The 15,358-nt window shown below is 50.8% G+C and overlaps 1 protein-coding gene across 6 annotated transcripts in view; it reads left to right on the forward strand.

Moving 5' to 3' along the window:
- Nucleotides 1-5,661, forward strand: part of Rapgef3 (Rap guanine nucleotide exchange factor 3) — a 21,792-nt gene extending 16,131 nt beyond the window's left edge. For 4 of the 6 annotated variants that reach the window (XM_017800183.2, XM_017800181.2, XM_017800182.2 and 1 more), the window contains 10 exons: nt 464-561; nt 958-1,083; nt 1,164-1,345; nt 1,595-1,685; nt 1,796-1,846; nt 2,725-2,812; nt 3,156-3,220; nt 3,736-3,841; nt 3,936-4,007; nt 5,255-5,661. In XM_017800183.2, the coding sequence (XP_017655672.1) occupies nt 464-561; nt 958-1,083; nt 1,164-1,345; nt 1,595-1,685; nt 1,796-1,846; nt 2,725-2,812; nt 3,156-3,220; nt 3,736-3,841; nt 3,936-4,007; nt 5,255-5,373 (998 nt within the window). In that variant the 3' untranslated portion in view covers nt 5,374-5,661. The remainder of the gene's footprint in view (nt 1-463; nt 562-957; nt 1,084-1,163; nt 1,346-1,594; nt 1,686-1,795; nt 1,847-2,724; nt 2,813-3,155; nt 3,221-3,735; nt 3,842-3,935; nt 4,008-5,254) is intronic. The other 2 variants (XM_008841299.3, XM_008841301.3) reach the window with 1 other exon arrangement.
- The last annotated feature ends 9,697 nt before the right edge of the window (nt 5,662-15,358 follow it).

A 15,358-nucleotide genomic window follows, 5' to 3' on the forward strand; every position in this document is an offset into this window, starting at 1 on the left:
TCCTTCGACTTCACAAAGGAGGAAACTGAGGCTCAGAGAAGTTGAAATCCCACCCAAGGCTGGCCTGTCTCTGACTGCCCTGGGCAGTGTAGAGGTGTGGGCACGTGGACTTGTGTGTTTAGAGTCTCTGCCCACTGCCTAGCCGGAAGAAGAAACCTCTCAAGTAAACAGAGCCTCCTGGGCAGGGCCTCCACGCTGGCCCCTTCGACTTCACAAAGGAGGAAACTGAGGCTCAGAGAAGTTGAAATCCCACCCAAGGCTGGCCTGTCTCTGACTGCCCTGGGCAGTGTAGAGGTGTGGGCACGTGGACTTGTGTGTTTAGAGTCTCTGCCCACTGCCTAGCCGGAAGAAGAAACCTCTCAAGTAAACAGAGCCTCCTGGGCAGGGCCTCCACGCTGGCCTCCAGCTGGTCCCTGGCCTCCCTCCCAGCTCCCACCCAGCTCAGCCTCTGCTCTCTTTATAGATGCCATTGGCCTGCAGCCAGATGCCCGCGGTGTGGCCACATCCCTGGGGCTCAACGAGCGGCTCTTTGTTGTCGACCCACAGGAAGTGCATAAGCTGGTAGGGCCAGGCGGGTTGCCAGAGCCTAGGGAGTTTTGGGCAACAGGGTGGGCTCTAGGGGAGGGCTACAGGGAAGAGAGGGAGGTGCTGGGCTCAGGTTACTGCTGGGTCTTCACGGGGAAGAGGAAGGAGTGGTCTCAGCATCTACAGAGATCCCAGAGAACGAGGAGCTACCCTAGCTAGAGACCCATCAGGGACATGAGGAGGAGTTCCAGCATGGGGAAGCTGTCACTCAGATGACCCCTTGGGAGACCCCATCTTCCAGCTGCCATGGCCCCTGGAAGCCCCCTTCCCCTTTGCAGGGCCCTTGTTGTCTACGGTCCTTCTGATTACAGTCAGAGTATCTGTCCCAGGGCCTCTCTTCTGGTTCTACCCCTGAGCACTCTTCCCCTGCAGACCCCACACCCTGAGCAACTGGGACCCACACTGGGCTCTACTGAGATGCTGGACCTGGTAAGTGCCAAGGACCTGGCAGGCCAACTAACAGACCACGACTGGAACCTCTTCAACAGTATTCACCAGGTACACAAGGCAGAGTTTCAGAGGAGGGTGTGAGCAGTGTACCAGACCTGGCAGACTGACCTATCCTCTGCTCCATTCAGGTGGAGCTGATCCACTACGTGCTGGGCCCCCAACACCTGCGGGACGCCACCACTGCCAACCTGGAGCGCTTCATGCGCCGCTTCAATGAGCTGCAGTACTGGGTGGCCACAGAGCTCTGTCTCTGCCCCATGCCTGGTCCCCGGGCTCAGCTGCTCCGGAAGTTCATCAAGCTGGCGGCCCAGTGAGTGCCTGCTGGGATGGTAGGATGTGTGGGGATGGTGGAGTGGAGGGATAGTGGGATGTGTGGAGACAGTGGGGTGTGTGCCAGTCTGTGAGCGGCCACCCTTTCCCTGCCCACTGTGTTGCCCAGTCTGCCCTCCTGTTGTCCCTGGGTCCCGGGAGCTTCTGCCCTCCCTACCACCCACCCTGCAGAGGCAGCACTGGGGACATGGCTGCTTCTCCTGAGGGTGTCTGGGTCTTCTGCTTGCAGCCTCAAGGAGCAAAAGAATCTCAACTCCTTCTTCGCAGTCATGTTTGGTCTCAGCAACTCAGCCATCAGCCGCCTGGCCCACACCTGGGAGGTAGGTGCCAGGAGGACCCAGTGCTGGGGCCAGGCCTCTGCTTTCCTGGGGCGCGTCTTGGGTGGGGCTCCCATTCCTGCCATGGCCCCTCACCTGCCTCTCCTCCACAGCGGTTGCCACACAAAGTCCGGAAGCTATATTCTGCCCTGGAGAGGCTGCTGGTGAGTCCAGGGCCCATATCCTCCTGAACCCCAGCTCATAGCCTCTCAGTACTCTGTCTTCCTATCCTCAGTCACTCTCAGGGTTTCCAAAGCCCACTCAGGGCCTTGATCCCTTTGGTCTGTGGTTGTGGGAGCTAGTTGAGGGTGAGGTGTGTGGCATGATGGGAGGGGCCTTGTGCTGTGCTGTACCCCTCAATATCCCTGTAAGGGGCATTTGCTCTGCATGTGAGACCCCTGGTGAAGACTAGGGCAGACCTAGGTGTGTCCTAGGTCTGAGATTCAGGGGGGATTCTGGCCAAACTTCAGCTGTTGTGCCCAAGGATTCAGGCTGATGGCCCAAAGATGGAGTGGGAATTCCTTAAGATTGTGAGAAGATCCCTGTGTGCCAAGGTGGGAGTCCATGGCCCCTCCAGTACCCTCAAAGAGTTTGAAAGCCAGACTTGCAGGACAAAAGATGAGGACAGAGTTAGAAGCTGAACCTCCTGGAATTTTTGAAGGTTTTATAGTATTCAAGAAAGACAAGCACCAAGGTGTTATTAGTACAACCCTGGGAACTCTCAAGAAAACAGGTCATCTCATGGGGCTCAAGCGCTTCAGGGAAACCTACCCACCAGAGAGACAGACTCAGAGAGGCTGAGAGGGGCTTCCCAGAAACCTCAAGGCCTCCGTGATTAATTACCATGAAGATTTCCCTGGGGAACCATGGAAGCCAGGCCTCATCCCTCTCTGACCCACCATGAAGCTTACTTCAGTGAAATGCAGGCAAAGGGGAGGCTGGATTAGAGCCTCTCGATGTGGCCCTGAGGGTGGCCCCTTCCACCTCCCGGGGGGCGTCTGTGGTGCAGGACCCCCCATCAGAGTAGCTTCTTCCTTCTCAGGACCCCTCATGGAACCACCGTGTGTATCGATTGGCACTCAGCAAGCTCTCCCCTCCTGTCATTCCCTTCATGCCCTTGCTTCTCAAAGGTAGGATCTGTGCTGTCCTTTCTGCCTCCACCCCGGGCCTGTTTAGATGTAGTCCCACTGCTCTCCGATGATCACAGCTGAAGTGCTGACACCCAGGGAGCACAGAACTGACTTAGGCATTCACAGGCTAGAAGAGGGGTTGGGACGGGAGTGTGATGGCTATGTTGGAGGCAGTGATCTGAGGCCCAGAAGATCCCAGGGACTTGCTGTGGCTCAGAGGTGGCTGGAGGCTGAGGGCCGCCCGGGTGGGATAGGCACCAGGCTCCTTGTTGGTCCCTCACCTTTCTGGGCTGCAGGGGGAGAAGGAGTTTGGGGACCTATGAGCAAAGTCATCCCTTTGCAGACATGACCTTCATCCATGAGGGAAACCACACACTAGTAGAGAACCTCATCAACTTTGAAAAGATGGTGAGTCCAAGGAGCGTGGGCTCCTGCCTCCATGAGGGTGTGGGCTGCCAATAGGGCAATTGTCTGTGAAGGGGCAGGGATGGGAGGTGGCTGAAACTTGTTATAAGTGATAGAACCCGAACACACGTATGGTGGTGTAACCCCAGCACACAGGAGGCTGAGGCAGAAAGATACTGAGTTCAAAGTCACCCTGGGCTGAAGAAAGACCTTGTCTCAAAAAATTAGAACTGAGTATCTACTGCTTAATAGCCCCTGCCTTATTCTATTGCACACTGGAGGGTCTGTTCTCTAATAGGGCTACTGGAATTAGGGCCTCAAATATCACAGCATTTAATAAGAGGCCCTTTCCAGTCCCCTTTAAGCCCTTTCTCATCTCTGTCTTCTGGCCTCAGCTTGGTTTCAATTGGGCCTCTGGGTGTGCTTGGGTGAAACAGCTATGACCCCATCTCTTACATCCCCCTAGTCCCTATGAACATGATTCAAAGGGAGATTGACTCCCAGCTTCCCATATCCAGGCCAGGTTCTGGGCCCTCAGGCCAGATCTTATGTCTTTGTGTTGCCTGCAGCGAATGATGGCCAGAGCTGTGAGGATGCTGCAGCACTGTCGGGGCCACAGCATTGGTGAGAAGAGGTTCCCCTGGGTGGGAGCCCCTCACTGTCCCCAGGGAGGCGCAGCACGGCCATCTCCCTGACTCCCACCTCTCACCCTGCCCAGTGCCTCTCTCACCACTCAGAAGCCGAGCTTCCCACTTCCACGAGGACAGCCAGGTGTCAAGGATTTCCACGTGTAAGTGGAGGGACGGGGGTAGATGCTGACAGAGGTTGCCATAGCTGGAATTTCCTGACCGGGTGCCAGGGATAGAGCGAGGCACTTATGTACAATATGTTGGCAACTCTGTAAAACAGGTGCCTCTGCTAGCCCAAGTTAAAGAGGTGGTTAGTGGTGGGGCTGAAGCCCTAGTGCCTTGGCTCCAGCCTGTGTGTTTCTTTGAACCTGAGTCATATGAGGTTAAGGTGTAATCATAATCTGTGGTTCATATCACAGTGTGTCCTGTGTTCATAGATACATGCATCCTGATAACATAATGAGCATCTCTTGACTCAGTCCAAGTAGAACACAGATGATATCTTGTATCTCCCACTCTCTACCCACAGCAGCCACTATCTTGAATTTTGACTTAATCACATTTATTTATTTATTTATTTGTGAGACAGAATCTTGTCTTGTAGCCTAGGCTGACCTTTATCTCAAGATCTTCCTGGGTTCTGGGATTCAGGCTTGCACCATATCCTGTGCTTTTAATTTTTTAAAATAGCCTTATCTCATACCCACATCCTTCACATATATTACAACAAACTCCTTTTTTATTTTTCACTTAAGGTTTTATTTTTAGTTTCTGTGTGTGTGCATGTGTTGGGTGCATGTGTATAGGGAGGGGTGCACGCGTGTTCGTGTGTGTGTGTGCATATGTGTGTGTGTGTGTGTGTGTGTGTGTGTGTGTTGATCAGAGAACAACCTTGGATGTTTCTCAAACACCAGTCCCTTTTTTTAAGACAAGATCCCTCACTGGCCTGGAACTCTATCCCCTATCCCTGAGCACTGGGATTACAAACTCTGGCCACCATGTTGCTGTCTTTCTATAACTCGGGTTCTGGGGACTGATCTCAGGTCCTCACCTTTCAGACTGAGCCATCCATCCCGCCCTGTTTGCTCCATCCTCCCGACTCAGCCTCTGAAGCGCTGGGATTATTGACGTGGGCCACCACACCCAGATTCTTTTAGTTACTTTCTGAACTAGCAAAAGGAGTCCTCTGCTAAGATTTGGGGATCTTTTTTTCACACTTCTCAATCACTGCACTATTCTGTCCCCCCAAGTCTGGTAGGGAGAGATGCAGGGTCAGTAGACTGGTGTTGAAAGACAGTAGGGTGGGGAGTGGAGGCAGGAGAGCCGAGGCTGCTCCCTGGGGAGGGCAGGAATGTGTTCAGTGGAGGAGCGGCAATGCCTGCCTCCCTGATGCTCTCCTTTCCACCAGGCTCCGAGCAGTCCCTGAGCACCCGGAGTCCAGCCAGCACCTGGGCTTATGTCCAGCAGCTGAAGGTCATCGACAACCAACGGGAACTGTCACGCCTCTCCCGGGAGCTGGAGCCATGAAGAGATCCGGGCTGGAGTAGGCGCTTCCCACCAGGAAAGCCAGGGCTGGCCGGGCCAAGAGGCCCACAAGCCAGCCACAGCTGGGCAGGGCTCTCCACCGAGTGGACTCAAGGCCCTGGAGTGGGCAGTTTGGAGGCAGCGGTCCCCTGTGATGATTGTTGGCTAAGGAGGTCTTTGGAGTGAAATTGAGCTGGCCCCAAGGCCAAGGAATGGGGGATGTTGAGGCCCTGGAGTGGGTGGGAGAGCCGGGAGGCGCAGGACTTCGCGTTCAATAGAGAGCTCACCTCACCAAGTTTCCTGCAGCTTCTGTACTTTGTGTTGTGCTGCCCAGCAGTTGCCAGGCCCTGTGCTTGGCACAGGGACCAGACAGCTTGCATACGTACCGCATGTGTGCACAGGGTAGAGCCTTGCCTGGGTTGGGAAGGGGACGCCTGCTTTTCTTTCCACACATTTGAGATAAACAGCTGGGTGTGTACAGGGCCTGGAATGGTGGTCCCTGAGGAGCTTTACTGTTCCATAAATTAACAAAGATACGTGTGTTCCCACTCAGCCTGGGGTTGCAGCAGGGAAGGCCCTGTGCAGGAGATTGCTCCCACTGGCAGCAACCCCGCTGCCTCAGTTGGGACTAGGGCTGGGCCCCAAGAAAGCTGACTAGTGCCCAGATGGGCCACGATGCTGTCCCAGGCACCCAAGGGACCATTAGCTCTCCGCAAAGGAGAATGTGACGGTCCAAATGTAGCTAGCATCTTCTACATTCCTGTCCTTAACCCCAGTCTCTTCCTCTGCCCTTGATCCTGTTGGGTGGTGTGTGTGCTGAACAGAAGGATTGGGACAGATACACGGAGGCAGAAGACATTGAGGCCTCACAGTTTTGCAGGTTTACGGATTTGTCTTTGGTGTTGAGTGTGGCCCTGCACCCTCTTCTTGGAGGTTAAGGTCCTCTCTTCAGCACCTGCCTGGGCTGAGTTTGTGCCTGGAAACTTGAGGCAGGGACCTCACCCTCTCTGCAATCTTTGCCATGGAATCTGGCACATGGTCTGACCTGATCCTGTGTGGACTCTAGTCCAACAGGACCCTTGGGTGTCTGGAGGAAGCATGCCTCTACCTCAGGGAGACAGGTGGCTGGTGTAGCCCCATACTTGCTCCACAGGTACAGCAGTCAGGACCAGGTTCGACACACACCTCCCTCCCCTGTCCTCCACACTGCCAGGCTCCTCAGCCCAAGGTCACAGAGGTGTGTTAGCTTTCCTAGGAAAAATTTAAGCATTTGGCAAGGAGACAGCACAGGGGCAGGTCTAAGGAGCCTGAGCACGTCAATGAGTGTTCTTTGCCTTCATTTCTCCATCTGTGAGGTGGGTATGATATATGGCTGTTAGTGACAAGGCTGTAGTTCTTGCCAGAGTGATTGTCACAGTCTTGTGTTTGTGGCCTGGAGGATAGGCCACATCACCTGAGTGAAGACCAAGGTATCTCTCTGGAGGGAATCAACTGGCAGAGGTGACCAAACCAGTTTCCTTGCCTGTGGACAGGGAGGTACAGAAGCATCCAGAGCTGAGCAATTGTGACTCCAGGCCCAAGCCTCCCTGAGTCAGGAGTCCCCGACGCTTTCTTGTGTTCTGAGCCCTTCGTCAGTGTTCCAGGCATGCCATACCAGTCAGTCTCTGCCCATCCTCACAGACTGCAGAGTGAAACCAGCCCAGCGTTCTGAAAGACTTGGGGCCTTCGTCTGTGTAATTTTGTTTCTCTGGTCACACCTACTTCCTGACCAAAATTCTTGGTTTCTCATGGGTCTCCTGCTTTAGACAGTCCTGCAACTTCACAGCTGATCCACCTCAGGCTGCACACTGAGCCTGTTTCGAGATCCTGGAAGGAGAACAGTGCCTTATGCAGATAAGGGACACAGACTTGGGTGGCAGAAGAAGTGGAGATACAGGTCACCACAGGAGGCCAGGAGGCCGAGGAAGGGCACAGCTCCATGTTGTGGCAGCCTCAAGATGCTCAGGCATGGGGGGTGGGGAGGACTCCTCTCCTGTTCCGTAGTAGCCCAGGCTAGGGAGGGAGGCACCCCTGAGGCCAGGATGGGAGAAGGAATGAATGGGTCTGCTGAGAGGGAAGGTAGAAGGGAGGGAACTGATAGCCGTCCTTTAAAAAACTTATCTAAGGGCTGTGCGTGGTGGCACACGCCTTTAATCCCAGCACTCAGGAGGCAGAGGCAGGTGGATCTCTGTGAGTTCAAGGCCAGCCTGGTCTACATAGTGAGTTCCAGGACAGCTGGGGCTACAGGGAGACCCTGTCTCAAAAAGACCAAAAAAACCCAAAACAAAATAAAACAAAACAAACTCTAAAAGAAAGTAGAGCACCGAGGTTGTGGCTGTGTGTGTGTGTGTGTGTGTGTGTGTGTGTGTGTGTGTGTCTTGTAGGGAAAAGCAGAATGGAGGGGATCATTGCACGTGTCCATCACCCTCCCCCTTTCCCTTTCTGTTCTTCTGAGGGCTACAGCCTTAGGCTGGGCCAGGCTTGGACTGAACCAGGGAAAGTAATATCTCTCTAACAACAGGCCATTCACAGTGAAGGGTTAGAAATGCTTGGGGAGTTAGGGACTACCCTTGTCCTCCAAGCCTCATTACCATAGGACGACCAACCCAAGCCTGTGACCCAGCTTGGAGTTAGAACCGGGTAGGGGCAGAACATTTTCACAGCCTTTCAGTTCTGTGTCCCTAACAGCTCTGGGTCAGAGACTGTTCTTCTTCCCAAGCAGCAAAAATTAGACATTTTAGTGCTGCTGTTAGTCACAAGATTTATCATGATAATAATAGACTGAGATTTGAGTCCTGTTTCTGCCCCTTTCTGTGTCATACTTTCACATCTATTATCTTATTTTTATCCTAAAGCTAGAATAGGAACTACAGGTTATTTTTACCCTTGTTTCTTAGTCAAAGGAACTGAGGCACAGAGAGATTTGCCTAAGGTCACCTATCAGCTTAATGATGGGGTGGCTGGGGGAAGCAACTCAATGAATGTCAGCCGTGTCCCTGGCCTGCCCACTGTCACCTCCCTGAACCACATTTCCTTCTCCTCTGGGAATAGCCCAGGCATGGAGTCCTTTCTCCCTGTCTCCATTCTCAGGACAAAACACTAACTAAGGGTCTGGCAGGGGCTGTGTGAATAAGACAATCAATCACCTTGTCCTTCATGGAGGATCCTCCCAAGCCCGTCAGAACAGGAAGATGTTTCAGGGTCAAGTTCAGAGGGTAGTGAAGGCCTACATCTGCCAAGACTCACTGCTCACTCCCAGAGCTGAGGCCTAGAGCTGCTTCCACGTTGAAATACAGGCTCAGCTGGGGCCCAGAGTTGCTCCCACATTGAAATGTAGGCTCACGACACCCCTCTCTGCACACAGCCTGCAGTGCTGTGCCTCTTGTTGAGGACGCTGTCAGTTTTCTGATTCAAGCTGCCTGAAGTTCAGAGAGGTGTGGCCGCCAGTGACTGGAGCCTACCCTGATCTCTCTGCTGTTCATAATTCCTCCCTCCCTTCTATACCATCTTCCATAATTCATGTGTAAGTCCTGCCCCATAAACAGAACTGATCTTCTAGGGCCATTAGCCTGTCTACCCACGTCTGTCCACTTCCCCACACTGATCTAGGCATCCTTCTCTCGGATCCTGGACCCTCTACCTGAGCTGGTGGCACCTGAAGTGCTTACAACCAAGGCAGGTAGTTCTGTCCCTCCTACTGCTGCTGATGCTGGGAAGCCGGGCTGACTCAGCTGCTCGGGTGTGTCTTCTCACCGAGGCCCAGGGGGCCTTCCTGGAGCAGTGGCCTTGATGGAGTGGGAGGGGGCTGCTCCTGGGGGTGGATGGATCACCAAGGAAGGAGCTTGGCCACCCCCAAAAGCAGGAAGAGAGCTGAGCTCAGTGTTCTGGGAGTGGTGGATTCCAGTTGCTGTACAGATGGAGGCTAGCCAGTGCAAACAGGGAGCCAGCTGCTTACAGCCTTGACCCACCACGCGTATTTTGCACTTGGCACTTGAAACTGCTTAGGGTCTCGATTTTCTCACTGGGGCTGAGTCATGGGCACCCATAGCTGCTTCTGGGTTACTGAATGGAGGCTGTGGTGGGCTTTCCTGGCACTTAAGGGGTCCTAGCCCTGGAGAGGTAGAAAGAACAAAGAGTGACTTTTTGCTAGCTGGGTTCTTACTGACGTGGTAATGGGGATCAAACCCAGGATCTTTTGCTTCTATGCAAGCATTCTACTACCGTTAAGCTGTACCTCTAGCTCAAAAGAACATTTAAAGCCTATGCTACTACCCAAATTTTCTTACTAACTAGAACTTGAGGCAGCCCAGGATAATCACATATAGGAGGCAGAGGATAGGTCCCAGCAGTCACATGGCCTCCGGCGAGCCCTTTTTCTCCTTGGGCCTCAGTTTCATCACTGATAAAACTGGAAGTGCTTGGAGTTAGGTGGCAGTCTTCCTGTCCATGACTTAGGCAGTTCAAGGCAGGTTTCATAAGATGAAGAGGTGCAGACCCCTTCATGTACCTCCCTGTGGTCACTTCCAGTCAGGACTGCTCATGAAAGGCCTGCCTCCTGCAAGATCAATTTTCTTCAAAGGGCTGTCAGTCTTTCCTATCCCTAAAGTATTGGCCTCCCCACGCCCAGTCTGCTTGGGTGCTTGACAGCTTGCTTCTACTCTTTTAGCTCCAGCTATCTATAGAAGCCTTTATTATGTAGATGTATAATCTGGGAACATTCTAATGAATATTTCTAGTAGTCACTTGTGTTAAGGTTCAGATAGCCCCGCCCCCTCACCAACAGGGCCTCACAGACCTCACTAGCCCCTGAGAAAAGGGAACCGAGTTGATAAGCACCTTGGTTTTTGAAGTCAAGAGAAGCAGACTTTTCTCCACTGTTTGGCCAACACAGCAGGGTTCCCCTTTGATCTCTAAAGAGGGCAGGTTTTAACAGTCCTGCTCTCCCACTTCCCCCTGCCCAACTTTAAAAAAATATATCTTACCTCCTTCTGCACCCCCAGAGGCCTCCCTCTTAAAAGACCTCAGCTCAAGACCTGGGCAGATATTTTCCCTGCCTGGAAGGGAATCTGTCCCATGTGTTCCTTTGCTAATAAACTCTATTCCGATGGAGTTTTACCTGTGTCTTGGTGCTTTCTCCTGATCAACCGGATTCATCCATGGCCTGCTTTATCTATCAACTTGGAGCTCTGAGGCAATGGTGTTAGGGGAGTGTTCAAGGCAAGGTCCAGGGTGTTTCTTACCAAGGTAGAGCAGGTCTGAGAATCACAGGGCAGGAATCAGAGGAAGAGGCAGAGCCAGTCTCCTGCTCATCTCTGCTGGGGAGCTCTAAGAAGCACCCCATGTCCTGCAAGGAGAGCCTGTGGGTGTGTGGGTGGGCTCCCAGGGCCTCTGCTCCTCTTCTCTTGGGTCTTGTCTTCATACCAGGCAGCTGCAGAGAACAGCAGTTAAAGGTGCATCACAGCAGCATTAGAAGCTTTAGCTTCCCAGGGAGCAAGCGGTCCTCAGGCTGCAGGCCACACTGCAGAAGTCAGGCAGTTCCCTTTGGCTCTGGCCAGGTGAGTTAGACAGTGTGACTCACTGAAGGACCATTTGATCCCAACACAAAAATACTGAATGTTCATTTCCAACTTCGATTTTATTTTTAATAAATATCATGCTTTGTGTCTTGTATTATTTATTTATTTTAATCTTATTTATTTGTTTTTATGTGTATGAGTGTTTTACCTGCACGTATGCAAGTAAATCTATGTATGCAATGCACACGGAACCTAGAAGAGGGCATTGGAATCCCTGGAACAGGAGTAATTGAGGGTTGTTAGCTACCATGTGGGTGCTGGGAACATTGGTCCTCTGCAAGAGCAGCCAGTGCTCTTAACTGAGTCGTCTCTCCAGCCCCTGTCTCTGTTTTAAATGAAGTGGTTTTTTTTGTATTTATTATTTTTATTTTATGTGTATGAGTGTAATGCTTGCATGTAGGTAGGTGCACCTGTGTCGTGCAATGCCCGAGGAGGTTAGAAGAGGACATCAGATCCCCTGGAACTGGAGTTAAAGACAGTTTTTAGCCGCCATGGGGGTGCTGGGAATTGAACCCAGGTCCTCTGCAAGAGCATTGTCCTAGTTTGTTTCTTCATTGCTGTGACAAAATACTCTGACCACTACCTACTTGGGGAGGAAAGGGTTTATTTGTCTTACATCTCCCAGGTCACAGTTCATCCGGGAGCCCATCAGGGAGCTCCAGGTTCCTACTCGGGCCAGGAACCTGGAGGCAGGAGCTGGAGCACAGGCCATGGAGGAACAGTGCTTACTGGCTTGCTCCCCTAGCCCCTGCTCAGCCTGCTTTCTTATGCTACATAGGCCCACCTGCCCAGGGGTGGCACCACCCACAGTGGGCTGGGCCCTCCCACATCACTCAACAATCAAGAAGGTGCCCCATGGACATGGCCACAGGCCAGTCCAATGAAGGCAATTCCCCAAATGAGTATCCCTCAACACAGGTGTGTCAAGTTGACACTAAAGCTATCCAGCACAAGCATCCAGTGCTCTTAACTGCTGAGCCATCTTCCAGCCCTTAAATGTCAGTTTTTTGAAGGGAGGCTTTCCTAATCATCCTTTGTAAATTGAGCCCCCTTCCCCCTTGAGACTAGATCTCATATATCCCAGGCTGGCCTTGAATTTGATATGTAACCAAGGATGATTTTGGATTTCTTTTTTAAATTACATTTTTACTTTATTATATATTAATTATACATAATAATGGTTTCATTATGACATTTTTATACATGTATATAATGTATTTTTTCATAGTCAATCCCATTACCCTCTTTAGCTCTCCTCCCATTCCCTCTGAACTCTGAATTTGTGATCCTTCTATTCTGTTTCCAGAGTGCTGGAACTACAGGCATGTGCCCAGTTTATGTGATGCTGAGGTTTGAACCCAGGACCTTACATATGTTAGGCAAGTGCTTGACCATTTGAGTATATCCCCAGTTTCTTATTTCAAATAAGCAAAACAAAACAACATCCACTTTTCTACTTTGTTATATGCTAAGCACTGTTCTACAAATTTTTCAGGCATTAACTCATTCAGTCCTCATGACAGCCTTGCTAAGGTCTTTTATTCACTCTGTTACATCTATAGGGGAGACTGAGGACTGAGGTTATACAAAGTGGTGAAAGGCAGAGCTGGGATGGGGGGCACCCTGGCTTCAGGATCTGTGGTCTTAGTATGGTACCCTGCTGGCCTCAATCAGAGTTTTAGATACACGTCTCCCACCATCTCCTACCCGTCAGGTGCTCACTTTGTATCCACTACGTTATCTGGCGCACTGGCACTATTTTCCAGGTGATGAATAAATGAATGAATGCATGAGAAAAGGGGAAATGTCTTGTAATGAGGTCTTAGCGCAGCAATTATAATTTTGACAGAATGTAGGTTTTCATACATGGGTCAGGAACTGTTCCTGCCAGTCCTGTGCTCTGTCATTGTTTTTAAGAAGCCACAGCACCCCTGGAGCAAGAAGCTGATGAGGTGCCTCCTGCAAGCACTGGGCTTCTGGTCAAAGAAGCCCCTCTCCTCTCTCTCTCTCTCTCTCTCTCTCTCTCTCTCTCTCTCTCCCTAGCTCACTGTCTTGCTGGCTCCCTGAGGCTCCTTTTCATTGTCTGTGCATCCCATCTGGGTCTCTTTGTGTATGTTGAACCTAGACAATGCAAAGCAGGTGGAGTCTGAGGACCTACAATAGTAATTTTATTTTATCATCACTGTTGAGCGGTATAAAACAAACACTGGCACAGCCGGCTACTGTGCTATAAGTTATTCAAGTATGCAGATCATTATCCTGGGACTCAAAAAAGCAGGATGAAGTTATCTGTTAGGTCATGGATTCAGAAGCTTCCAGAAGCCTTGCTTCTGTCTCTGATCTCTGTTGTTGGCTGCCCCTTGAAGCCGTGGTGCTGAAGATAATATATTAATGGTGTATGAGTCCATTTGATGACACTCTAGCAAAGTACTGGAAGCAAGGTAAGTTTATAAAGAAAAGAAGGGTAATTTTTGTTGTTGTTTTTGTTTGGTTTGTTTTGAGACAGGGTTTCACTATGAAGCTTTTAGCAAATTGTGAATTTGTATCTTCTTGCCTCAACTGCCAGAGTGCTAGGATTTCAGGCATGTGGTACTATGCTTGGCTTAGAAAAGAGGTCTATTTTGGTCACACTTTTGGAAGCTGGAAGATGGAATGATTCCCCTGTTTCAGCCCTTGGTGAAGGCCCAGTGCTGTGTGACATCACAGGGAAGCACAGGTAGGCTGAGACATCTCAGCTCCAGACAAGAAATCAGACCAGGTGGAGAGGCCAGGCTTGCTTCTTGCATAAAAGGGGTCCTATGAGAGCTCCTTAACCCCTTCCGCAGGCAATGTCCCAGTTACCTCCTACTGGGCTCTACCTCTTAAAGACCCACCATCTCTACAACAACACACTAAAGAACAAACTCCAACACATGAGCCTTTGGGGGACAAACCACAACCCAACCGTAGCAAGTGGTTTTTGGCTTGAGGGTTTAGCCTCTACCCACAGTTTCCATTGTCCACAAATATATGCACCAGGAGGCTCTCACTTGTAATCCCAGCACCTGGGAGGTGGAGGCAGGAGGATCAGGAGGTCAAGGTCATCCTCAACTTCATAATGAGTTCAAGATCAGCCTGGATTATGTGAAACTCTGTGCCAAATAAACAAACAAGCAAGCAAGCAAAAAAAAAAAAATCCACAAATGCACATACAATATATAGCTAAAAATAGTATTATTATATTAAAATGATATGAAATAAAAAATAATAGCTAAAAATAGTGTTTTCTTATAAAAATGCAACTTTGAGATAAATCCCTTGATACCACAGTCTTCACAGTTTAGGGGAATTGAATCCATCTACTTGCATCTGTTTTGTTAATCACCTTTACTCAAGTATTTTTTTAAAATGCTTTGTTTATTAGTTTTATTTTACATGTATGAGTGTACTGCCTGCATGTATGTGAATGCGCCTGTGTAATGCAGTACCCTCAGAGGTCAGAAGAGGGCTTCGGATCCCCCAGAACTGGAGTTAAGGATGGTTCGTAGCTGCCATGTGGGTGCTGGGAATCGAACCTGGGTCCTCTGCAAGAGCAGCCAGTGCTCTTAACCACTGAGTCATCTCTGCAGTCCCTTTACTCAAATTTTTAGAGATAGAAAAGAACAAGATGGACGGGTTCCCAGTTTCCTCATGCATTCATGTATTAATTCCTGGGCACATGTTGACAGTTATCTAACTCATAACACAGCTGAGGGCACCCAGGAACTCTATCTTAAGGAGTTTCAGAGATGAGCTTAAAAAAAAAAACAACTGGTATGGGTAAAAAGTTAGGTGGCAATGCAGAGGTTAACTGGTACCATGTTGGTAGCAACAATCTATCACAGGTGGCTGTGATGTGTCAAAGACACAGGATGATATCTGGAACAAAGTCTGTGGCAGGAGGGTTCCTAGGGACAGATGGACAGCCAGGAAGCAGGGAGGGTGGACAGAGGGCATTCTAGGTAGAGGACAGCATGGGTGTAGCCGGCTGAACTACATGTACAGCCCAGGACTCTGAGATGAGTGGGCCCAGGACAGGCAGTAAATGTGAAGCTGAGCATCAGGCTGCTCACAGACTCCAGAGGAAAGCACTTGGAAACCCTGAATATGCTGTGCAAACTTCAAACCAATGTGCGGGGGTCTCTCCCTCTCTTCACGGGTCGTTGGCCATCGGTCCACGAGGGCAGGGGGAGCAGAAGCGGTGAACGGAGTCAGGACGGCCAGTGAGCACTGACTAAAGAAAGCCCTTCTGGGGAGGCTGGTCCCACGGCGCAGTGAAACAGCAGTGATACAGCTCCAGACTCAGTGAAACAGCTCCAGATTCAGTGAAACAGCTCCGTTTATTCCGTGGGAGA

This window comes from Nannospalax galili, unplaced genomic scaffold (assembly GCF_000622305.1).
Source record: "Nannospalax galili isolate Female #2095 unplaced genomic scaffold, S.galili_v1.0 scaffold841, whole genome shotgun sequence".
Taxonomy (NCBI): Eukaryota; Metazoa; Chordata; class Mammalia; order Rodentia; family Spalacidae; genus Nannospalax; species Nannospalax galili.